Raw genomic sequence first — 24,355 nt, forward strand, 5'->3', positions numbered from 1 at the left:
GAAGAAGAAGCTGCCGTAAACCTTTATACGTCCATGCCGTTAACAAATAAGAGGAAAGAAGCTTTGTGAGAAGATAGTGATCAGTTGAGTCCTGTCCGCGGTCTGAAGTGACTGAAAACAGATTAAATGCACGTTGAAGGTGAGTGAAAAATCGCCCTGCTGTCTTTAGCATAACAACATTACCGTTATGCAGTTGGCTACTTCACTGCTAAGCTAGTTCGTTTGGTTGTAAGATAACAGGTAGCTAAGCTAACATGAAGTAGCTAATATCTAACATAGCTACGTGTAAATCATAACCCCATAAATGGACCGCACACTCGGGAATAGATATTTTAAGTTCAGAAATGTCAATATTTAGTCAGTTTTTAAAAGCGGAACATCAAAATTAATTTTTTTCCGTTCACATGACCCGGTGTTTGAGTGTGTGCCAACCCATTTGCATCGTGGACTCCATATTTAAATAACTGCCGCTAACACGCAGGTTAACTGACGCCAGCATCTAATTTGTGTTGTTTCCTTAACGATGTCTGTGATTGAAGTTTGACCACATCTGACTCTAACGACTACGCGACAGTTAATTAGCCAGGATAACGTTAACGGTAAAGTTTACTAATGAAAGAGCAGCCCATTCTTAAAGGACAGGTTCACCGTTATACAGGTCTGTCTTAAAACAACAATCAGGTGCCCAAATGAACACTGAAAGTTTTTCTTGCCATAATCGTTCCTGCTGTTCACACTGACCATTAGAAGATCAATTCACGATGAATTGGCAATGTTATTGATGGGGGACAAAATCCACAGCCTTCCTTCTGTGCAAACATGTATTTGAAAGTTTAGCCTATGTGAAGCTAAAATGAAGCTACAGTCGCACAATTTAGTCAAACCAAGTAGATATCTTTGTTACAGTGTTTTCAGTCCCTCTTTTTGTTACTATACTTCCACTGCTGTTCAACAGGGAAATACTGTCTGAGGAAACACAAAGAGGGAATTTTACACTAAAGAGACTGAAAATGTGGCAGATATCCACTTGATATGGCTAACTCAGACTGCTGAAGCCTCATATAAGCTTCAGATAAACTTTAAAAGACATTGTGGATTCTGGCCCCCGTTACTTAAGGCCAATTCGTGCTTTCCGGACTTGCTGGATTGTATTTCATTGTGTCACTAATACTTTAAACAGCACGCCCACACCAAAAAAGCCCCTTGCGTTGTTTTATAGCATATACATTCAGTCCATGCAGTCTCAAATTTTTGGCTGTGTGCAGATGTCTGCAGAGGGACCTTCGCGGGTGGGTGACGAAATTTACATCACATTTACTCAGAAAGCATGAATTGGCCTTTACATTGAAAGTGCATTTGAAGGGTATCCTTATAGCCAATATAAACATGAGGAATGATTATAGCAAGGTAACCTCTTTCAGTGTTCAGATGTGCACCTGACTATTGATTTAAGACAGACTTCAAAAATAGTGAACCCGTCCTTTAACACAAGGGATATCACCATGTATGAAGTCTCCAAAGCATCAAGTTAGACACACAAAAGTAGCTACCTATAACGAGCTAACAGACCACTGGTCTAACTCTCTGCTAAGTTGAATTGACACCTTAATATCTCATCAGATATTGAACATTACAGGCTACGCATAGCTAGGCAGTATTTGCACGGCTGTGGGGTACTAGATTGCATTTCTCAGGTGATGAAGATATTGTTTCAGTTGATTGACTAATCGATTAATCAACTAATCGTTGCAACTCTAGTGTATATATGAATGTTTATTACTTTTTATGATAAATACCATAGATACTTATCACAACTGAATCTTGTCAGTCTAACAATTGATTTTGATGTATTTTATTTCTTAAACTGTGCAAAGTGGTTATTGATTTATTTTTCTCTCTTTTCAGACGGTTTGTAAATTATGTGGACACAGAGTCCAGGTCATCCAGGTTCAAGTTAAGGTATGTGTGAGGCTGCTCTCTGAACAGCATTATGTCAGTTACCCTCAATCATAAATGTGATGTGACGAAAAAACTTTACCTTTTAAATTTTCTCAAAGTTTGTGGTTTTTGTTTGTCAGGACTTAAAACCTCTGTACATTCTCTTTTGCTGAAAATTTCTGTGCTTTACAAAAACATCAGTTTACCCTGATGATCCTCTCAAGACCTTAAGAGCTTTGGTTTGTTGGAACAAAAGAAGCCTTTGAATTTTGCCATTTTGAAGGGGACTATAAGCTCATGATTTAATTTCAACCAATGCGATTTTCATCAAGATATTTCAATTTTACCATTTGGAAGGAAGAGGAGATTTAAACAAAGGCAGCATTTACGATTTTTGGATGTTTGATGCTAATTTACAAATTCCTTGAGTAAATTTAAAGTAATTTACTTCACAGTAGTTGTGGAGGCACCGTTTCTAAACAGCTTATCACACTGCTCAGTTGACGCTGTGTCTGTCTATGTGGGTATCTGTCCTTTTAGCTCCGCTTCTCACAGCAGCTGCAGCCCAACTTTTGGATTTTGTTTTGTGTGGAATATTAGTGGCTTTAATTTGCCTACCATGAAACGCCTTTCACCGTTGCCGTAAAAGCATTTTTCAACAGTTTGGACGGGCGCGATGCCTCTATGCAGAAGCGACTAGCCAGTAACTCAGGCAATGGTGTGTACATTTTAGTGTTTGTTTTCCACACAATCGTGAGAGCTACTTGTCCAGAGCTGGAGCACTTTCTCAAGAGTTCCTAATGACATGTTTCCTCATCAATTGCTCTTGCCTCTGTAGCGCCGTTTCTTCACTCACCATTTCTTAGCATGGAAATTTCTTCATTTCTTTTACCATAAAATAAAGTATATGCTCACTGGTGAATATGTAGTGAGTCGTGGTGTGTACATTTTTCAAGCTTGGTTTTCACTGCAGGATTTAAGTCTTGGAAACATGAAATGACAATAGATTGAGCCCAAACAATAATATGGAATTTGTCAGCATGGGGAAGTGCTTTGATAACGCTGTTTACCGTCTTACAAAACCTCTGGATGCAGTAAACAATTTTAACTAGATGTTATCAGAAACTGATTTTTGTGGATAGTTGAAGAAGAGTTTGACATTTCCAAAGCAGCAACCATGCTGGACAATAGAGAGTAAAGACCAGCGAAAGCCCGCAAAGTGTGCATTTGACATAGCGAAAGAGCCATGCCAAACCAAAGTGAGTGCAGTGAAATTGTAGGCTGGTTATGCAAGGCTGTGACACCTCTTCAAGAGGGAAAATTGGGGGGGAAATCCTATTGAATCACTAAATTCACACAGTGGATTGCAGCCATCCGAGAGTAGGCAGAGAGCGGGAGAGTTTCTGCCGAAAACAAGCACCGAGACCTGGGGAGTCATGAGAGCAGCTGCTTGCTAACAGCTACGTGTGTTTATAGCAGAGAGCAGGAGGGAGGACAGACGTCTCTGCTACTCTGTGCTCAGACGACGCTGCTGCTGCAGACGGTCACAGAGCAGACACTTTCAGTTTATAGTTGCAGCATCATTGATAACACGCTTAGTATTTTACAAATTATAGTTTTTTTTTATGTGATGAATGTGGGCACTGGTACATGAAAATGAACCAAATGGGTTTTATTTTTATGAAAAAAGCAAAACAATGGTGGGCAAGTAGTGTAATCAGTGTATGCCCGAACACTGTGTATCACTGGTAACAGCTTAACACACAGCAACATGTTCCCAAGCCAACTACCTTTTTCTGGTGGAAACCCTGAGCTCTCATATGCATAGAGGTCCAGTACAGAGTTAAATCGTCCTGTTGTGCAAATGAGCAACAGAGAAATGCAGAATGCATTAAAGAATGCACATGGTGTCAGAAGAACTTGCGATTTGAGCACTGTTTATTTCAAATTTTAATATTTGCTACATTTGATAATGAATTTACCACATCGTTTGTATTTGACTGAATTTTTATGTGATTTCTGATCTGCAACTTTTGCTCCACTAAAACTTTTTATCCATCCAAGGAATTTTATCTCTTCTATTAACTCACTGATGTTTCAGAATCGTGGACGACCATTTAAAGACGCTTAGAAGCAAACAAAACAAACTTTTTCAAGCATTTGAGACGTACGAAGAAAGAACCAGTAAACCTTTGGATCAAGTCATGTCTCGCCGAAGAAGCCGCAGCGCATCTCCAGGGCGTTATTCACGCTCCTGCAGCAGTAACGATCCTAGAGATTTGGAGAGGAGGATTTTTGTTGGGAATTTGCCGACCTCTGACATGGAAAAGAAGGATTTGGAAGACATTTTCCACCCATATGGAAAGATAGTCGGTCAGTAAACACAACATAAACAAACAATAAGTTGTCAATTGAATTCATAATTTGAATCAATCAGATTGTCCCCAAATGTCACAGTGGTTGGAGTAATTTTTGTAAGTAATGGCCAAAGTGCATTTAGATGTCTAGTAACATTAACTTATTATGAGTCGTGAAATGCAAGCATATAATATTGGATATTCCTACTAATAATTTTTGGATTTATTGGTAGGTATCCAAAATGTTATTGACAAGTTTGTACCACTTAAAATTTTCCTCTTTCAGGCGTATCCATGTTTCGTGGGTTCGGATTTGTACAATTTGAGCGCATTGAGGAAGCCGAAGCAGCAAAGGCGGCCCAAAAGGGTCGAATATATAAAGGTTATAAAATAGGTAAGCCTTAACTGCAGTCGGTGAGACTGTCTGGCTAAAGAACAGCCAGCAACATGCATACAGAACACCAAATTAATGAATTAAACATATGATGGTTACTGAGTTTTTGTGTAAATACAATGACTGGGTATGATGGTGAATCCTAAAGATCTGTATCTGTGGATTTGGATACAAAAATGTCAACGCAGAAAACATAATATGGTATCTCAAGGATTAACATTTGACCAGACTAATAGTTGTCTATGGATAACTTTGAATGAAAGCTAGAGATCTTCTCAGGCATAAAAAGTCATAAAAAGTATAAAAAGTCACTCAAATGGTGTAAGAAGCTGCATCCAATAAAAGTGGAGCCCTGCGCTTCTCCGCAATTGACCTCACAAAGTGTAGGTTATATAACCTACCACTCATTAAAATATCGATTTGTCTCTCTGACGTTTCTACTTTAACCTTTTTGGTGCAGACATGTTGCATTATTGGCATACAACACAAATAAACAAGTGCAATATTAAATTCTGGCAAAGCTGGAATCTTTGGTTTTGTCTTATTTGCAACAGTGTCTTGGCATTTTCTTCAACATGGATTTAAATGTGTCACTAAAGTTTGACGCCAGTAGTTTTTGGAATTTCTGAAGTTGAAAATCTAATTTGCACCAGTGTTTACCCAATTTTGACGGGGGAAAAATATCTCGTTTCTTCATCTTAAACTCAATTTGACAGATTCGGCAACTCGATTTGCTGCATTTTGACCTCGTCCAGTTTGGATTTTCAAGCTCGGAATAATGGAGTTCAATTTCATTTGGATCGTGGAAGTGTTGGCGCGGCCACTCCATTCTGCGTGAACACATAAGCTGATTGACATGTCACTGTTTTGTTCAACGTTTGGATTGATTTATTTTCAGATGTAAATATGGCAGTGGAGCGACGGCAAGCTAAACCTCAATCCCAGCAGAGCCCTCCACGAAGGTAAAGTAACGCGAAATGGGTGTGAAGAACTACCATCGCCTCTGAGGGGCTGGTAAAAAAACAAAAGCGTATTTAACTTTTACCTCAAGTGTCATTTCCACCAGTTTGCTTGATGGAAGCTGCCGTACCATTAGATGGATTTATGAAGGTTTATGGGACAGCCAATCTTTCATCCTAAATTGACATTTCCAGATCTGTTGAAATAAAGAAAAGAGCCGTGTCTATGCTATTTTGTCTTCGTCTCAAAGGTTCATGCCTTATGGCGTTTCAGCATTGGTGTTTCCATGATTTTTTTTTTTTTTTTTTTTTTTCTTTTGGTCCTGGATTTCATTTTTATAGCTACAACAGGGGTTTACATTGATACTGCATTTAGTCTGAGAAACAACTGGCCTAAAGCCCAACATGTGTATTGAAAAAACACAGGATCACAGACCAATGCAAGTGTATGATGCTTATTTTATTATCTACCTCTTCCCTATCGTAAACTTCAACAGTCTTGATACACAGTACTGTCTGGGAATTGCAGGGATCGATTTAGTGATAGACTTTTATAAAACATAGACCTTTTCCATTTAAAACATTTACTTTGAGCCTCACTGTTGATGCATTATGCAAAATAAATTTCATTTTGTTACAAGATGATGCTTGCTAGTCCAAAAACCGTGACCGCTTTTCCTTGACTTCAGTGGAAGACACATTGAAGGAGAAGACGTGAGGGCAAATCATGAAAGTTTTGGAAAAGACACAATGCCGAGAGAATCCGACTGAAGTAAAACTATCGTTGTGCAACACCTGAAGCTGCTAAGAATGGCCATCATCTTTAAATGTGCTATAGCAAAGAATTGTTGGACAGTATCCTTTAGTAAAGCATGGCCCTATTCTACCCTAAAGGCAACAGAAGAGTGTGTGCTGATACATTTGAAAGTTAGCACAAACTGCTCTGAAGGGGTTATCTCTTGGATTTAGTCACTTCACGTATTTAGGAATCCAAGTCATGAAAGTCACACAAATGACCTTCGGATCGCTTAAAAAACGTCACACATCCCAATTTATAACAGCTTCATGTGTAGAAACAGTTGAATGTTCTTTACAGAGCATTTTCCTTCTTGGAAGTTCTCCGAGATGAAAAATTCGCACAAACCTGCATTTTTATTTTTATTTTTTTTTGAGCATTTTTTGTGACCTCATATTTACAGCCTTAAAATGTGACTTACTGAAGAATAAACCTCAAATCATCTTAAGCAAGTTGAGAGAAATACGCAAAATAAACAGCCTTGTTCAAAAAAGTTTAACAACATAGGTACCCGTGTATTTTGAGGGCTGGATTTATGGTCAGTAAACCTCAAATTATTAAGACATTGACATTTTTTCGTATGCGAACCACTGGACTTTTTTTAAAGATCGTTGTTGAAAGATCACACATTGGAACCTGGATTCCTGGATTGAACTTGTTGCATTTATCTGCCGGGCTATTTCCCTGTGCGAACGATATAGCTGTTTTCTGTTACTGCAGTTGTGCATTTAAATTTTTTCCATCTTTTCACATCTAATAAATGCAGATTAATTAAAATTTACAATACAATCTGTAGGCCTATCCTCGCCAATCATGGACAGAAGTTACTGTAACCCACTGTAGTATTTCATAGGCAGTCTGAACATCAACCTTCTTGCACTAATTCATAACTTTTCTCTCAGGGCCCCGTATAGCGGTTATGGGGACAGCAAGGAGGCCCGGCCTCGGTCCCGTTCACCCGTGTATGGGCGTGATGGGGGGCGTGACGGACGCGACGGACGAGATGGACGTGACGGACGTGACGGACGTGATGGACGTGAGCCCCGGGACAGCCGTGATGGGAGGGGCTCAAGTAGAGAGCCTAGGTCAGGTGGCCACTCTCGTGATCCCGATTACCGTTACCGTGGTTCAGAGAGCAGAGACAAGGACCTCCGAAGTGACCCACGGGATCCTGCTTACAGGTGACTTCTAAATCTCAGCCCATTAGCTGGAACCGATGAATAGACAAACTCCATAGTCAAGTGGTTATGTTTTTGTTTGAACCTGAAATGTTTCCATACAGCAGAGAAGACTATGATCGATACTACCGTAGTGGAAGTGGTGCAGAAGACTTTTACCGGAGGAAGGATGAACCCTACAGGGACCCGTACAGAGATCCGTGGAACGGACGGCGTGAGCCAGAAGGTATGCATGTACAATACTAATACTAATTACTGCTAAAGGTCGTTATTACGTTTACCTACTCTTAGTTGGTCAGAGTACTGAACCACATGAGACTAATATTGCGTTCTCACATCTGCTGAAGGTGAGGGGAGCCAGGGAGTAACCGAACAGAAGTCTGTTGTACTTGTAGGCTATCCCCTGAAAGGCAAAACACAGGAACTTCCTGTGTTTTGGTGCCACGATGGTGGTGAACCAGTCGCCTGGCTCAACCATTTCTGGGAACCTCCTGATGATTAACATAATGAATGTATTGCGGGCAATGCACTTGTTCAGAATATGAGAGATCCAAAATGGGTCTGAAACCTCCCATCCTCTTGGGAACCAGGAATTACACAGGGTAAAACCCCTTTTGTCTGTCATGAGTGGAAACGATAGACTGTGGAGAGAAAATCTATCTCCTCTTGGAGGATAGATTTATCTCCTTGATGTCCATGAATGGAAGAGGGACACGGCAGAACTGGAGAGAATAACCCAGTCTCAGTGCTCTGTTCATTCATTCTGTCAATGCGCAGCTGCGTCGACATTCCTTGTGAAACTGCATCAGAGGGAGGAGCAGCGGCCTGAAAGCTTTGATATTCCAATGCGGCCCACCCTGCTGCTAAACCTTCCATAAATGGAAATTTGACCCATGGGGGGCTGGTGTGGAAAGGGCCAAGCTGGAGTTGACGTCCGTGAACGCATCACTGTCAGCTGCCCTGTAATCGTCACAGCAGCTGGCTTCATGTCACTGTGTCCAGCCATCTTTTTATTTTATCCTTGGACTGCTTTTTTAAAAGGTTGTTTTTAAAGTCTATGTAGAATTGTATTCAAATGCAGGAAATCATGCTGACATTATACTCTGTGGTACCCTCCCCAACAGCGGATGATCGCGCTCGACCAGAAGAGCGTCGGCGTAATGAGTTGTATCGACAGTACTATGAACAACTCCAGCGGCGCTACGAAACTGACCGTCCTGTTGACTGCTCTGTGATTGTCGTCAACAAGGCACAGAAGTATGTCCACTCTCTGTTCTTTATGAGGAAAACAGAACTCAAATCAGAAGCGTTTTTGTAAATCAATCAGTACATAGTATGTTTTCATTTCATATTGCTCCTCTGTGTGTGTGTGTGTGTGTGTGTCTCTGCCTGCCTCTGTGTACCTTTGCTTCAAAAACAACTGTAGGGAGTATGCTGAGACGGTCGGGCGGAAAGTCCGTGACTTGGGCATGGTGGTGGACCTGATCTTCCTCAACACAGAAGTGTCACTAACTCAGGCACTGGAGGATGTAGGCCGAGCCCGCACACCATTTGCCATCATCATTACCCAGCAGCACCAGGTTCACCGATCCTGCACAGTCAACATCTTGTTCGGGACACCTCAAGGTAATGCAAGACAGTATGCATTTGGTTGGACATTTGTTGGATCTTAAGCTAGCTTTAAAATTAGTAACTCCAAAAGTAAACAACACAGTATTACAAAAGATTTTTTTTTTCTCACTGCCGTAGAGCATCGAAACATGCCAATGCAGGATGCCATGATGCTAGTTGCCCACAACTATGACACCTACAAAGTTGAAAAACGTGAAAAAGAACGTGAGGAGATTGCCAGGAAGGCTGCCAAGATGGCGGACGATGTGTTACTCCGGGAGCCCGACAGAGAGAGCCATCCGATTTCTGTGCTTACTGCCATCACACTGCTGTCTGAAAACAGGTATCTGGTTTAATATCTTCTAACATCTTGAATAACTAATTTCTTGAATTAATGTGTAGAAATTGGAGGAGGAGAGGAGAATTTCAAGTGTAATGTAAAATTCCGTAATACCTCAGTTACAGTTTGCATGCTTGGAAGATTATAATTTCAATCACTCAGGCTGCACTTAGAATCATTTCTTTTCTGTGTGGTTGCTGGGTAGATTTGTAACTCCAGACGAGCTGGATGGTCTTGTTGCATATCTGAAGGAAAAAAGAGCACGGCTGCTACGAAGCACTGCAGACCCTCATGCAGGTAAGAAGTCCTTATTTGGAAAAGGATCATTAATGTTCTGCTAAAGTTGATTTTAATCAAATTATTGGTGTACTTCTATGGTTTTCTGTGTTGAATGCTGTATTCTTGTCCACAAAGCAACACATTTTTATCTGTGCACTTATTACCCTACAGCTGCAGTCCATGCTGCACCTTCTGCAGCATCACATCATGACCTTCCGCCCTCGGCTGCAGGACTGCCTCCATCCCACTCTACTCACACACCATCACAGTCCAGCCACCTTGGCCTGTCAGCTGGTCCAAGTGCCTCAACTAATCCCAGCCACCAGCAGGAGCTGCAGGCTAAAATCCTCAGCCTGTTCAACAGCGGCACCGGAGTGTCAGCAGCCTCTGGAGGTCCACCCTCCTCCACCTCCTCACAGTCCCAGTTGTACGGCTCCCTCGGCCCATCCCCTCTCCAGAACCCATCTCGCCCACCCATGCCTGGCCCTCCTTCAGCTGGATCCCAGGGGTATGGTGCCCCATCAGTCCGCATGCCAGTCACACCAGGTGGTCCGAGACCCCCCAGCTCTACTTCAGGTATCAATTTTGACAACCCGAGCGTCCAGAAAGCTCTGGACACCCTCATTCAGAGTGGACCGTCTCTCAACCACCTGGTGGGCAGTGGGGCCTCTCAACCGCAACCACCAAGGCCGGCACCCGGCATGGGCCAGATCCCACCCATGTCTATGTATCCCCGACATTACTGACGGGTTGTAGTGAATGAATCTCCTCTCCCTCCGATACAAGTAGACACCACATCAATTTTCTGTGCAGTGAATTTACCAGCTGAATATACGTAGACTGTAGGGATGTTTTATAAAAGTTTTTAATTTTATTCTGGACCTTGTGTTTAGTTGGTTAAACTGGCCTGTATTTTCAATGGTTATGAGACAGAAGATCATTGTTCAGTCTTCTTACTTTTGAGTGAAACTATGAGGCAATGTTGCATGTGTACAGTAAGTTTTGGTGCAAGTTGAACCCCTTTAGTTCTTTTCCAACCATGATCTGTTGTGTTTTACAGTTTTTGCACAGTGTCTTTGTAATTTGGAACATTTTCATTGTTAAAACAAGACGTGATTAAAAACTCCAGACACAATTACTGTAATAAAATGGTATTGGTTTATTGCATTTTGTGCTGATAAATCTATAAGATGGAACAGTAAACATTTAATATAAGCATTTGAAATGTAGGATAAAACTACTTTTTCCTCTTTTTAGTGTACAATAGATTTTTTTTTAATTAGAGAATATTAACTTACACTGACACAAAGAAATAAACACCTCCACACTAACTGTATTTGATTTATTTACACGTAGCCCCTTCCCACCCTCGCCCACAAACACCCCCCCCCCCCTCCCCCCCAGCAGTTACAAGTGCACATGTACACACATACACACACTCCCACAGAACTGAAAGGAACACACTACGGCTTTACCATAAGACCAGGTACAGTATCAAGGAAGAGTAATGAAGGATTCTCAATGGAAAAACATTTTCGTAGTGAATTTGATACAGGTGTGTCTTTGTGTGTATGCTGTATATATCATTTAAATCTATATCCATACAAAATGTTTCCCACAACTCCAGTGAATTAAAAACAAACCTGGACAGAGACAAAGGTCCTCTGGATAGAGGGACTGGTTATTAAATTAAAGCTTGTATTTCCAAAGGCCATATAGCACAAAAGGTTGTCTGAATGCCCTCGTAAGGCTAATGTTAGGGATTGATGATGTTTATAATTAACACACTGAATAGAACCACAGTTGGTGGCTGTGAAGAGGGAGTAAAAGCAGATGCTGCCTTTTTCTACAACTTAAATCCAAATTGTGGATTTCCAGGCATTTCTGATACTTTGACACTTCTGATTCTTCTTGTTTTTCCACATTGAAATAGTAATTTAATCTCTTGGCTAAAATTTTTGTAAGATTTGGCTTTCTGGGTGGAGGAGGGATTCTGGGAAGGCTCACCTCACAGATTGAGTGACAAACACTATAATTATTTGTATGACTCAGCAAGAGTAATATGGGTGCCATTTAAAATTTTAATGGCAGGATAGTCAGAGTCCCTGGTAGAGGTGGAGAATACCATCTACTTGGTCTTTTCTGCATTTAAAACTAGTCTGTGATTAAGGAGTGATAATTGGAAAGCATCAAAGGAAGGCGAGTCAGGGCCTGGGCTGGGGTGGAGCCTTGGGCATATAAAATTGTATCATCTGCAAAGAAATGGACATTGAAGCAATAATTAGGACGAATTATGTTATCAATGTATAATGTAAACGGCAATGGACCAAGGATAGACCCCTGTGGCAACCCATTTTTGATGGTAAGATAGCGTGAAAATGTAAAATGCTCAAATGAATTGATTTAAACAAAATCAGCAGTTAGGTCTCTGGGTTACTGCAATTTAAAACTGCGGCAAAATGATGAGAATTAATCATATTTTATAGTCAGAGCTGTCAGACCTCCACAGCTGGATGCAATACATGTGTGTTCCACCAGAGATGACAAACATTCAGATGAAATAAGTGACTGCTGACACCTCCAGTGGTTTATATAAAATAAATATCTGATAAAATGAAAAATTACCAACAGGAGAACAATATTGCACAAAATCATACAAAACTCTAAGACTTTGTCAACAGTGATAGAACAGTGTACTACAAAAGACAACAATAGCAGGTTACAGTGTCTCTGACTTCAGTGATAAACATTTAATAAGGCCCATCCATTCGCAAACTCAAAATCCCCTATTACCTTATGTAAGACTACTTGAGAAAGATTGAAATATAACAACAATACAGTGAACTCATACTTTTTCTTATTTTTTGCGAAACACTTGTTTTCAAGGTCTAGCCATGTCGTCATGTGTACAGTGAACACTCCTGAGTTCTCAAAATCTGTAATTCAATGAGAACATTTGACAGCCATTTTTTCTCAGTCAACACCTTGAACATATAAGTCATCACTATAGAAACCACTAAAACAAATATTGTCACAAATAATCATGGTGATAGGAGTAAAGAAGTATTATTAAAGTTGCATAATATAATATGGGAAGTGAGATCCTTGCCCACTCAATGGAAAGAATCCATAATTATTCCTATCTTAAAACCAGGTAAAGATCCAAGTTTGGAAGGAGTTATAGGTCGATAGCTTTAACATCTCATGTAGGCAAAATTATGGAAAAATGATTAATGACAGGTTATTTTATTATTTAGAAATCAAACTTTGATAACATTAAAATGTTATCAAAGTGGATTTAGACAAGGAAGATGTGCTATAGATCCTGCTCTGTGTTTAGAACATGAAATTAGGAAAGCTCATGTTAACAAACAAAGTGTAGTGGCTGTATTTTTCAGTGTTGACATGATGTGGAAAGAGGAATTAATAGTAAAGTTGCATCAAATGGGAATAAGAGGAAAAATGTATAGATGGATTAAATGTTTTTTAATTGATAGGATCATCTCAGTAAGAATAGGAAAAGATTTTAGTGGGAATTATTTAGTAGAGAATGGAACTCCTCAAGGTAGTGTAGTAAGTAGAGATGCATCTAAAACATTGTACAATAGAGTAGGGGTAGTGTTTATCATTCAAGAATTAAATGTAATGTCAAATAAAATGGTTAGTGACAATCTAGCAGTATATACAGTGGAAGTGTTAGCTAATCTACTAGCTCTAAACTGGATAAAGGAAGTCAAACCAATCAAAGTTTTGATAGGTTCTGATATCGGTAGGGTGCTAATAAATATCAAATCCATGCGGTCAGATACAAGGCAAGACATAGTACTTGACATACCTCAAACAATATTCAGTATTGAGAGGGCAGGAATAGAAAATAAATTCATGTGGATTCCTGCACATATTGGTGTGGATGTAAATGAGCAGGCAGGTAAATATGAAAAAGCAGCAACAAGAAAAAGAGAAATAAGTATAGTTGTAAAATATAGCAAGGCTGAGGTTAAAAGTATAATCAAATCAGAAATGAAAAAGAAATGGCAGGAAGAGTGGGATACGGGAGATAAGGGCCGATACTACTGTACTACAGCGTTCAAAGAAAAGTAGGAGAAATGAGAGGAAGCAGTAGAAACAGAAATAAGGAGGACATTACATCAAGGATGAGGTTGGGTCACACCGGTCTGAACAGTACATTAAACTTAATGAATAAGCATGCTACAGTTAGATGTGAACAGACTACAGGAAACGGTGGAACATGTATTTTTATTCTGTCCTAGATATCAACAAGAGAGACAAACACTTAGAATTACACTTCAAAGGAGAAATGTTGGAGTTCAAGTGATTTGGGGTAAAAAGCTACTTTCAGATTTTTAGAATATACAGAAATTAATAGGAGAATGTAATGTAATAGCGTAGTAACCGTTCTGATCCACAATCCAATCCAGAGGGTGGCGATAATGGGCCTAAAAGCTGTTTGCCAACCGCCGTTAAACAACAGACGGACTAGTAGTAGAAGAAGAAGAGAAGCTTTGTGAAAAGACAGTAGTCGCGACCTGTCTGTGATCAGAAGCAACTGAAAACGGACTAATTACAGGTTGAAGGTGAGTGAAAAATCATCCTGCTGTCTTTAGCATAACAACCGTTATGTAGTTGGCTAGTTAACTAAGCTAAGCTAGCTCGTTTGGTTGTAAGATAACAGGTAGTTAAGCTAACATGAAGTAGCTAATAGCTACCGTAACTTCTACTTGTAAATCACACTCCGGAATATACATCTTAAGTTCAGCGATGTCAATATTTAGCTAGTTTTTAAAAGCGGAATATCAAATTTTATTTACATGATCCGGAGTTTTGAATGTATGTCACGCCATTTGCATCATGGACTCCATATTGAAACAACTGCCACTAATACGCAGGTTAACTGACGCCAGCATCTGAGTTGTGTTGTTTCCATAACGATGTCTATGACTGAACTTTGATCACATCTGACGCTAATGACTACGCGACAGTTAATTAGCCAGGATAACGTTAACGGTAAAGTTAGCTAATGTAAGAGCAGCTCATGCTTAAAGGACAGGCTCACCATTGTACAAGTCTGTCTTAAAACAACAGTCAGGAGCCCCAATGAACACTTTCTTGCTATAATCATTCCTACTGTTCATACTGACCATTACAAGATCCCTTCATAATGCATGTATAATGTAAGGGACAAAATCCACCACCCTCCTTCTGTGCAAAAATGTATTTGAAAGTTTATCTGAAGCTTAAATGAAGCTACAGTCGTCCAAATTAGTCAAATCAATTATAGATCTTTGTTACAGTGTTTTCAGTACCAAAGTCCCTCTCTTTGTTACTTTACTTCCACTGCAGCTCAACAGGGAAATACTGTCTGAGGAAACACAAAGAGGGAATTCATGCTTTCCAGACTTGCTTGTATGTCATTGTGTCACCAGTACTTCAAACAACACAGCCACACCAACAAAGGCCCTTGTATTGTTTTACACTGGGCTCTTATCAATCTGAATCAGTGCAACTGAGGATGCCGATAAAATAAAAGCGACAGATTAGCTAATAAGGATAGGAATAAAGTACATACATACAGTAGATGAGACAGGCATTCATGTTTGCTTTTTATAACACATGTGGACGTCCGCAGAGGGATCCTCGCAGACGTTAGCGGATGACCAAATTTACGTCACATGGACCCGGAAAGCATGAATTGGCCTTTACGTTGAAAGTGCATTTGAAGGAATAACCAGTATGAACAGGAGGAATGATTATAACGAGGTAATCTTTTTCAGTGTTCAGATGTGCACCTTACTGTTGTTTCAAGACAGACTTGAACAATTGGTCAAGCCCAAGGTAACGTCCTCAAATGACTTTTGTCCCGACCATCATTCCACAACCCAAAGAAATTAAGTTTACTATCACAGAAGACCAAATAAACCAGAAATTATTCACATTTTTTTCTTAATTACTTACAATGATTAATTGATTATCAACATAGTTGCTGATTAATTTTCAGTCGATTGACTAATTGACTTATCGTTGCAACTCTAGTGTATATATGTTTCTTACATTTTATGATAAATACAATAGATATTTATCACAACTGAATCTTGTCAGTCTAAAAATTGATTTTGATGTATTTTATTTCTTAAACTGTGCAAAGTGGTTATTGATTTATTTTTCTCCCTTTTCAGACGGTTTGTAAATTATGTGGACACAGAGTCCAGGTCATCCAGGTTCAAGTTAAGGTATGTGTGAGGCTGCTCTTTGAACAGCATTATGTCAGTTACCCTCAATCATAAATGTAATGTGAAAAAAAAAAAAAAAAAAAAGTGAAAAGAAAACTTTTAAATTTTCCCAAAGTTTTTGTTTGTCAGGACTGAAAACCTCTGTACATTCAATTTCGCTGAAAATTTCTGTGCTTTACAAAAACATCAGTTTACCCTGATGATCCTCTCAAGACCTTAAGAGCTTTGGTTTGTTGGAACAAAAGAAGCCTTTGAATTTTGCCATTTTGAAGGGGACTATAAGCTCATGATTTAATTTCAACCAATGCGATTTTCATCAAGATATTTCAATTTTACCATTTGGAAGGAAGAGGAGATTTAAACAAAGGCAGCATTTACGATTTTTGGATGTTTGATGCTAATTTGCAAATGCCTTGAGTAAATTTAAAGTAATTTACTTCACAGTAGTTGTGGAGGCACCGTTTCAAAACAACTTATCACACTGCTCAGTTGACGCTGTGTCTGTCTATGTGGGTATCTGTCCCTTTAGCGCCACTTCTCACAGCAGCTGCAGCACAATTTTGTTTTGTGTGGAATATTAGTGGCTTTAATTTGCCTACCATGAAACGCCTTTCACCGTTGCCGTAAAAGCATTTTTCAACACGATGCCTCAATGCAGAAGCAACTAGCCAGTAACTCAGGCAATGGTGTGTACATTTTAGTGTTTGTTTTCCACACAATCGTGAGAGCTACTTGTCCAGAACTGGAGCACTTTCTCAAGAGTTCCTAATGACATGTTTCCTCATCAATTGCTCTTGCCTCTGTAGCGCCGTTTCTTCACTCACCATTTCTTAGCATGGAAATTTCTTCATTTCTTTTACCATAAAATAAAGTGTATTGCCTCACGTCTCTAGCTTTATAAAGCCAGACTGCATCTTTCAAGCTCGGTTTTCACTACACGATTTAAATCTGGGAAACGTGAAATGACAATAGATTGAGCCCAAACAAACACGTGAGATTCGTCAACATTGGGAAGCGCTTCAATAACGCAATTCACCGCCTTATAAAACTTGTGGATGTAGTAAACAATTTAAACTAGATGTTATCAGAAACCGCTTTTTGTGAATAGCTGCGATTCGAGCACTGTTTATTTCAAAATGTAATATTTGCTACATTTGATGAATTTGCCACAACATTTGAATTTGTATTGACTGAACTTTTGTGATTTTTGATCTGCAACTTTTGCTCCACTAAAACTTTTTATCCATCCAAGGAATTTTATCTCTTCTATTAACTCACTGATGTTTCAGAATCGTGGACGACCATTTAAAGACGCTTAGAAGCAAACAAAACAAACTTTTTCAAGCATTTGAGACGTACGAAGAAAGAACCAGTAAACCTTTGGATCAAGTCATGTCTCGCCGAAGAAGCCGCAGCGCATCTCCAGGGCGTTATTCACGCTCCTGCAGCAGTAACGATCCTAGAGATTTGGAGAGGAGGATTTTTGTTGGGAATTTGCCGACCTCTGACATGGAAAAGAAGGATTTGGAAGACATGTTCAACCCATATGGAAAGATAGTCGGTCAGTAAACACAACATAAACAATAAGTTGTCAATTGAATTCATAATTTGAATCAATCAGATTGTAATAGAATGTAATATTGGATATTCCTACTAATAATTTTTGGATTTATTGGTAGGTATCCAAAATGTTATTGACAAGTTTGTACCACTTAAAATTTTCCTCTTTCAGGCGTATCCATGTTTCGTGGGTTTGGATTTGTACAATTTGAGCGCGTTGAGGAAGCCGAAGCAGCAAAGGCGGCCCAAAAGGGTCGAATATATAAAGGTTATAAAATAGGTAAGCCTTAACTGCAGTGGGTGTGACTGTCTGGCCAAAGAGGATAGGCTTTTATGTACAGCCAGCAACATGCATACAGAACACCAAATTAATGAATTAAACATATAATTGTTGCTGAGTTTTTGTGTAAATACAATGACTGGGTATGACGGTCCAATAAATGTGGACCTAACGATAAAAGTGGAGCCCTCCGTTTCTCCACAATTGACTTCACAAAGTGTAGGTAATATAACCTACCACTCATTAAAATATCGATTTGTCTCTCTGACGTTTCTACTTTAACCTTTTTGGTGCAGACATGTTGCATTATTGGCATACAACACAAATAAACAAGTGCAATATTAAATTCTGGCAAAGCTGGAATCTTTGGTTTTGTCTTATTTGCAACAGTGTCTTGGCATTTTCTTCAACATGGATTTAAATATGGCACTTAAGCTAGACGCCAGTAGTTTTTGGAATTTCTGAAGTTGAAAATCTAATTTGCACCAGTGTTTACCCAATTTTGACGGGGGAAAAACATTTCGTTTCTTCATCTTAAACTCAATTTGACAGATTCGGCAACTCGATTTGCTGCATTTTGACCTCGTCCAGTTTGGATTTTCAAGCTCGGAATAATGGAGTTCAATTTCATTTGGATCGTGGAAGTGTTGGCGCGGCCACTCCATTTTGCGTGAACACATAAGCTGATTGACATGTCACTGTTTTGTTCAACGTTTGGATTGATTTATTTTCAGATGTAAATATGGCAGTGGAGCGACGGCAAGCTAAACCTCAATCCCAGCAGAGCCCTCCACGAAGGTAAAGTAACGCGAAATGGGTGTGAAGAACTACCATCGCCTCTGAGGGGCTGGTAAAAAAAACAAAAGCGTATTTAACTTTTACCTCAAGTGTCATTTCCACCAGTTTGCTTGGTGGAAGCTGCCGTACCATTAGATGGATTTATGAAGGTTTATGGGACAGCCAATCTTTCATCCTAAATTGACATTTCCAGATCTGTTGAAATAAAGAAAAGAGCCGTGTGAATGCTATTTTGTCTTCGTCTCAAAGGTTCATGCCTTATGGCGTTTCAGCGTTGGTGTTTCCATGATTTTTTTTTTTTTTTTTTTTTTTTTTTTTTTTTTTGTCGAGGATTTCATTTTTTAGCTACAACATGCAACTTTCTGGTGGAAAGGAAATGTAATATAAGCATGAAATGATATTCCTACCCTGCCACACATCCATTAAACAGGTCAATGTTAAAACATGACACTGAACTAATTAGGGGTTTGCATTGATACTGAATTTAGTCTGAGAAACAACTGGCCTAAAGCTGAACATGTGTGTTGGGGAAAAAAAAAACATATTTTGATGTAGACAGGCTCCATTGAAAATTAAAGGTACCCTGTGAAATTTTTGTAAACACTTGTTTACATTTACTGTTATTCACCAAAATGTGTGTATCCTTGAGGCTCAATAACTGATGAATTAATTTTCTTTCTTTCTCCTAAAACATAAAATTACTTAAAGAATTAGTATTAGACATTTTTAACATTTCTTGCTTGCTTGCTAGCTAGCTGTCGTTTGTGGTGCTATGCTACATTTGTTGACATGCAACCACCAGCAATCAGTGGAACAATGTAAAACCAGGGGCAGGACTGCTTATCACATCACCTGCACGAGCACAACCATACTAACACAAGGATGACTCAGTCTTAAAAGCATTGCTCCATAGTGCTACTAGTGGTCAAAAACTCCACAAGGTACCTTTTTTTTTTTTTTTTTTTAAAAATCGGTACATTTCAATGTTGGCCAGTTATTTTCAGTCGTTTTCAGCAGGTTTAGCTTTGATTCTTCCCACTATCAGCAGCTCACAGCTGGCCTCTCTGACGCAATGCACACTCACAGCAGATGATTCTGTACATCTCGCAAAACATCTCACACATTATTGAGAAGCTTATTTTATGGAGATTCGGTTACGGGGTAGGTCGTACACATGCATACACAGGATCACAGACCAATGCACGTGTATGATGCTTATTTTATTATCTACCTCTTCCCTATCATAAACTTCAACAGTCTTGATGCACAGTACTGTCTGGGAATTAGAGGGATCGATTTAGTGCTAGACTTTTATAAAACAAAGACCTTTTCCATTTAAAACATTTACTTTGAGCCTCACTGTTGATGCATTATGCAAATTGAATTTCATTTTGCGACAAGAAGATGCTTGCTAGTCCAAAAACATCCAAAATCTTTTTCTGACCGCTTTTCCTTGACTTCAGTGGAAGACACATTGAAGGAGAAGACGTGAGGGCAAATCATAAAAGTTTTGGAAAAGACACAATGCCGAGAGAATCCGACTGAAGTAAAACTATCGTTGTGCAACACCTGAAGCTGCTAAGAATGGCCATCGTCTTTAAATTTTGCTCATCCTTTAGTAAAGGATGGCCCTGTTTATCGTACCCTAAAGGCAACAGAAGAGTGCGCATTGATACGTTTTTAAAGTTAGCACAAAGTGCTCTTAAAATGGCTAATACTTGGATTCACTTCAGTCACTTCACTTATATAGGAAGCTAAGTCGTGAAAGCCACACAAATGACCTTCGTCATACATCCCAATTTTTCGTCATATGTAGAAACAGTTGAATGTTCTGTTCGATATAGAACATTTTCCTTCTCGGAAATTCCAAGGTGAGAAATTCGCGCAAACCTGCATTTTGTTTTTTTTTCCAGGCATTTCTGTGACCTCATACATTTGCATTACAGCATGCAAATGTGGCTTACTGAAGAACAAGCCTCAAATCATCTTAAGCAAGTTGAGAGAAATGCGCAAAATAAACAGCCTTGTTCAAAAAAGTTAAACAACATAGGTACCCGTGTATTTTGAGGGCTGGATTTATGGTCAGTAAACCTCAAATTATTAAGACATTGACATTTTTTCGTATGCGAACCACTGGACTTTTTTAAAAGATCGTTGTTGAAAGATCACACATTGGAACCTGGATTCCTGGATTGAACTTGTTGCATTTATCTGCCGGGCTATTTCCCTGTGCGAACACTATGGCTGTTTTCTGTTACTGCGGTTGTGCGTTTAAATTTTTTCCATCTTTTCACATCTAATAAATGCAGATTAATTAAAATTTACAATATAATCTGTAGGCCTGTCCTCGCCAATCATGGACAGAAGTTACTGTAACCCACTGTAGTATTTCATAGGCAGCCTGAACATCAACCTTCTTGCACTAATTCATAACTTTTCTCTCAGGGCCCCGTATAGCGGTTATGGGGACAGCAAGGAGGCCCGGCCTCGGTCCCGTTCACCCGTGTATGGGCGTGATGGGGGACGCGACGGACGAGATGGACGTGACGGGCGTGAGCCCCGGGACAACCATGATGGGAGGGGCTCAAGCAGAGAGCCTAGGTCAGGTGGCCACTCTCGTGATCCTGATTACCGTTACCGTGGTTCAGAGAGCAGAGACAAGGACCTCCGAAGTGACCCACGGGATCCTGCTTACAGGTGACTTCTAAATCTCAGCCCATTAGCTGGAACCGATGAATAGACAAACTCCAGTATTAAGTGGTTTGGTTTTTGTTTGAACCTGAAATGTTTCCATACAGCAGAGAAGACTATGATCGATACTACCGTAGTGGAAGTGGTGCAGAAGACTTTTACCGGAGGAAGGATGAACCCTACAGGGACCCGTACAGAGATCCATGGAACGGACGGCGTGAGCCAGAAGGTATGCATGTACAATACTAATACTAATTGCTGCTAAAGGTCAATATTACGTTTTCTTACTCTTAGTTGGTCAGAGTACTGAACCACTTCAGACTAATATTGCGTTCAATGGTTAAAAAAAAAAAAATCCTGAATTTCCTAATGCTCCCAATTTTTTGGAATTCCCTACAAATTGGTGTCAACTGAATAGCATTTCATCCTATGAGTTATTTTGTAGTTTTGGGGATCATTTGTATGGTTTGTATCGTTTTGCTTACTAGCTCAGTTGTGGGTCTCTAGGGCAAACAAACTTAAATTATTTCCCAATTTAGCCATATTAAAGTACATTTTTAGAGATAAAAATGAAAGTGCACGTCCATGACATTTTGTTCCAGTAATCCCTTTAATTATAAAACCTTTCACACAACTGCAGTATTTATTGTATGCCAGAGTTAAATTATTGAACTGAACAATGCAAAAGATCTATACAACATATAGCATGATTGACTGATTATGATAATTAACAAGTAAGTTTTGTTCTGTGTGTTTGGACATCACTTTGCTGTACACTTTTTTTCTTAACTCTCTGTTGTCAGTAATGCTGTGATGTAAAGCGTTGATTGTTACATGTTCAGGTGTAATTAGAGATTTTTGTGCCTTTTTTGAAATTATCGTTAAAATTTGTTTGGGTTCTTTTTATTTAATCCTTGGACTGCCTTGTTAGAAGGTTGTTTTTAAAGTGAATTTTGCAGGAAATGCTTATGCTGACATTATACTCTGTGAATACCCTCCCCAACAGCGGATGATCGTGCTCGACCAGAAGAGCGTCGGCGTAACGAGTTATATCGACAGTACTATGAAGAACTCCAGCGGCGCTATGACACTGACCGTCCTGTTGACTGCTCTGTGATTGTCGTCAACAAAGCGCAGAAGTATGTCCACTCTCTGTTCTTTATGGGGAAAACAGAACTCAAATCAGAAGCGTTTTTGTAAATCAATCAGTACATAGTATGTTTTCATTTCATATTGCTCCTGTGTGTGTGTGTGTCTCTGCCTGGCTCTGTGTACCTTTGCTTTAAAAACAACTGTAGGGAGTATGCTGAGACGGTCGGGCGGAAAGTCCGTGATTTGGGCATGGTGGTGGACCTGATCTTCCTCAACACAGAAGTGTCACTAACTCAGGCACTGGAGGATGTAGGCCGAGCCCGCACACCATTTGCCATCATCATTACCCAGCAGCACCAGGTTCACCGATCCTGCACAGTCAACATCTTGTTCGGGACACCTCAAGGTAATGCAAGACAGTATGCATTTGGTTGGACATTTGTTGGATCTTAAGCTAGCTTTAAAATTAGTAACTCCAAAAGTAAACAACACAGTATTACAAAAGATTTTTTTTTTTTTTAAATCACTGCCGTAGAGCATCGAAACATGCCAATGCAGGATGCCATGATGCTAGTTGCCCACAACTATGACACCTACAAAGTTGAAAATCGTGAAAAAGAACGCGAGGAGATTGCCAGGAAGGCTGCCAAGATGGCGGACGATGTGTTACTCCGGGAGCCCGACAGAGAGAGCCATCCGATTTCTGTGCTCACTGCCATCACACTGCTGTCTGAAAACAGGTATCTGGTTTAATATCTTCTAACATCTTGAATAACCAGAGTTTCTAAGGATCCTTAAAAAGATTAGATTTTAAGAATTTAAGGTCTTGAAATGTCTTAAAAAGTCGTATTTTTAATTATGGCAGGTCTTAAATTTTGAGGTGATGCCTAGTTGCATGAGAAATATCTCCCCACAGGGTTCACTTATTTAAATATGGTTTGGTTTTTGGTTGTGACTTCCCCAGACCCCCCTGGACCTCTCCAACCCCCTTAGGTGACTATGTGCCTTCAGCACTTGTAGTTGCGGACACCACTACAGAAATTTCAGCCAAACATTTTTTCTGACCGGCATACATGCAATAATGTTTTTATTGGGCAACAACCAATATGAGACATGAAGGAGAGGAGCGGACTTGTAATTTTGGTTACTGCTTAGCTGGAGTTTACAGATTTAATGGATGAAAGGTAGCTATACTGTAACATATGTGTCTTAAAGGTAGAGTCAGCGATTCTGGAGAAAGATTATTCAATACACTTTTTTATCAGATACAATGATTATCTCCTCACGGTCTTTTAGTTGTTTGTTCTGTGTGTGTGCTGGAAAAAATAAAAATAAAAAATCCAGTGTTCATACACAGCACTGGCTCTGTAAATGGGGAAACAAACAAAGCGGCTTGGACGGAGCCACAAAACATCTTGCCAATCAGTAGGGAGCATTGGTCCTTGTGCACAGGACAGGGGAAGTCATCAGAGCAGCTGTTTATGTGAGGACATATTAGTCGTTCATCTCCAGCACCCGCTGAATGGTGGGGGAGGGCTGGTGAACTGGAGAGAGAGAAAGGCATCAATCAATCCACACTGAATCAAAGACAGTCTGACAGAGACCCTCACATTTTTTTTTACACCTTGAGTCTGTTTCTGTCGCATTTAATGAAGTGTAATCTGAGCAGCCAGCTGTTTAAATCTGTTTTGGTGTTTAGTTCAAATATCAACAATGTTTCTCCAGAATGACTGACTGTACCTTTTTAATGTGAAGAATTAACTACAGCTGACTGTGAGAACACACAGAACAGCCTTTTTGTTTTACACAGTATTGTCAAATTAACAACAATAAC

General features: G+C 39.7%; 2 protein-coding genes and 1 long non-coding RNA gene across 3 annotated transcripts in view; 2 read left to right on the forward strand and 1 right to left on the reverse strand.

Moving 5' to 3' along the window:
• The window catches only part of LOC122980554 (adenosine receptor A1-like), a 719,840-nt gene that overhangs the window by 506,964 nt on the left and 188,521 nt on the right, over positions 1-24,355 (forward strand). The window lies entirely within an intron of this gene.
• The window catches only part of ncoa5 (nuclear receptor coactivator 5), a 26,999-nt gene continuing 2,644 nt past the window's right edge, over positions 1-24,355 (forward strand). Inside the window, exons 1-20 of the mRNA XM_044348698.1 lie at positions 1-139; positions 1,906-1,959; positions 4,040-4,311; positions 4,582-4,689; positions 5,588-5,651; positions 7,347-7,625; positions 7,727-7,848; positions 8,747-8,879; positions 9,049-9,248; positions 9,372-9,576; positions 9,779-9,877; positions 16,047-16,100; positions 17,549-17,661; positions 17,833-17,940; positions 18,675-18,738; positions 21,184-21,435; positions 21,537-21,658; positions 22,436-22,568; positions 22,728-22,927; positions 23,057-23,261. Coding sequence (XP_044204633.1) covers positions 4,143-4,311; positions 4,582-4,689; positions 5,588-5,651; positions 7,347-7,625; positions 7,727-7,848; positions 8,747-8,879; positions 9,049-9,248; positions 9,372-9,576; positions 9,779-9,877; positions 16,047-16,100; positions 17,549-17,661; positions 17,833-17,940; positions 18,675-18,738; positions 21,184-21,435; positions 21,537-21,658; positions 22,436-22,568; positions 22,728-22,927; positions 23,057-23,261 — 2,630 coding nt within the window. The 5' untranslated portion in view covers positions 1-139; positions 1,906-1,959; positions 4,040-4,142. The remainder of the gene's footprint in view (positions 140-1,905; positions 1,960-4,039; positions 4,312-4,581; positions 4,690-5,587; positions 5,652-7,346; positions 7,626-7,726; positions 7,849-8,746; positions 8,880-9,048; positions 9,249-9,371; positions 9,577-9,778; positions 9,878-16,046; positions 16,101-17,548; positions 17,662-17,832; positions 17,941-18,674; positions 18,739-21,183; positions 21,436-21,536; positions 21,659-22,435; positions 22,569-22,727; positions 22,928-23,056; positions 23,262-24,355) is intronic.
• Positions 6,313-21,177, reverse strand: LOC122980568. The gene is made up of 2 exons (XR_006403054.1): positions 20,308-21,177; positions 6,313-6,443 (listed from the first exon to the last, which is right to left on the reverse strand). It is a non-coding gene; the product is annotated as an uncharacterized LOC122980568 (long non-coding RNA).

This window comes from Thunnus albacares, chromosome 4 (genome assembly GCF_914725855.1).
Source record: "Thunnus albacares chromosome 4, fThuAlb1.1, whole genome shotgun sequence".
Classification (NCBI taxonomy): Eukaryota; Metazoa; Chordata; class Actinopteri; order Scombriformes; family Scombridae; genus Thunnus; species Thunnus albacares.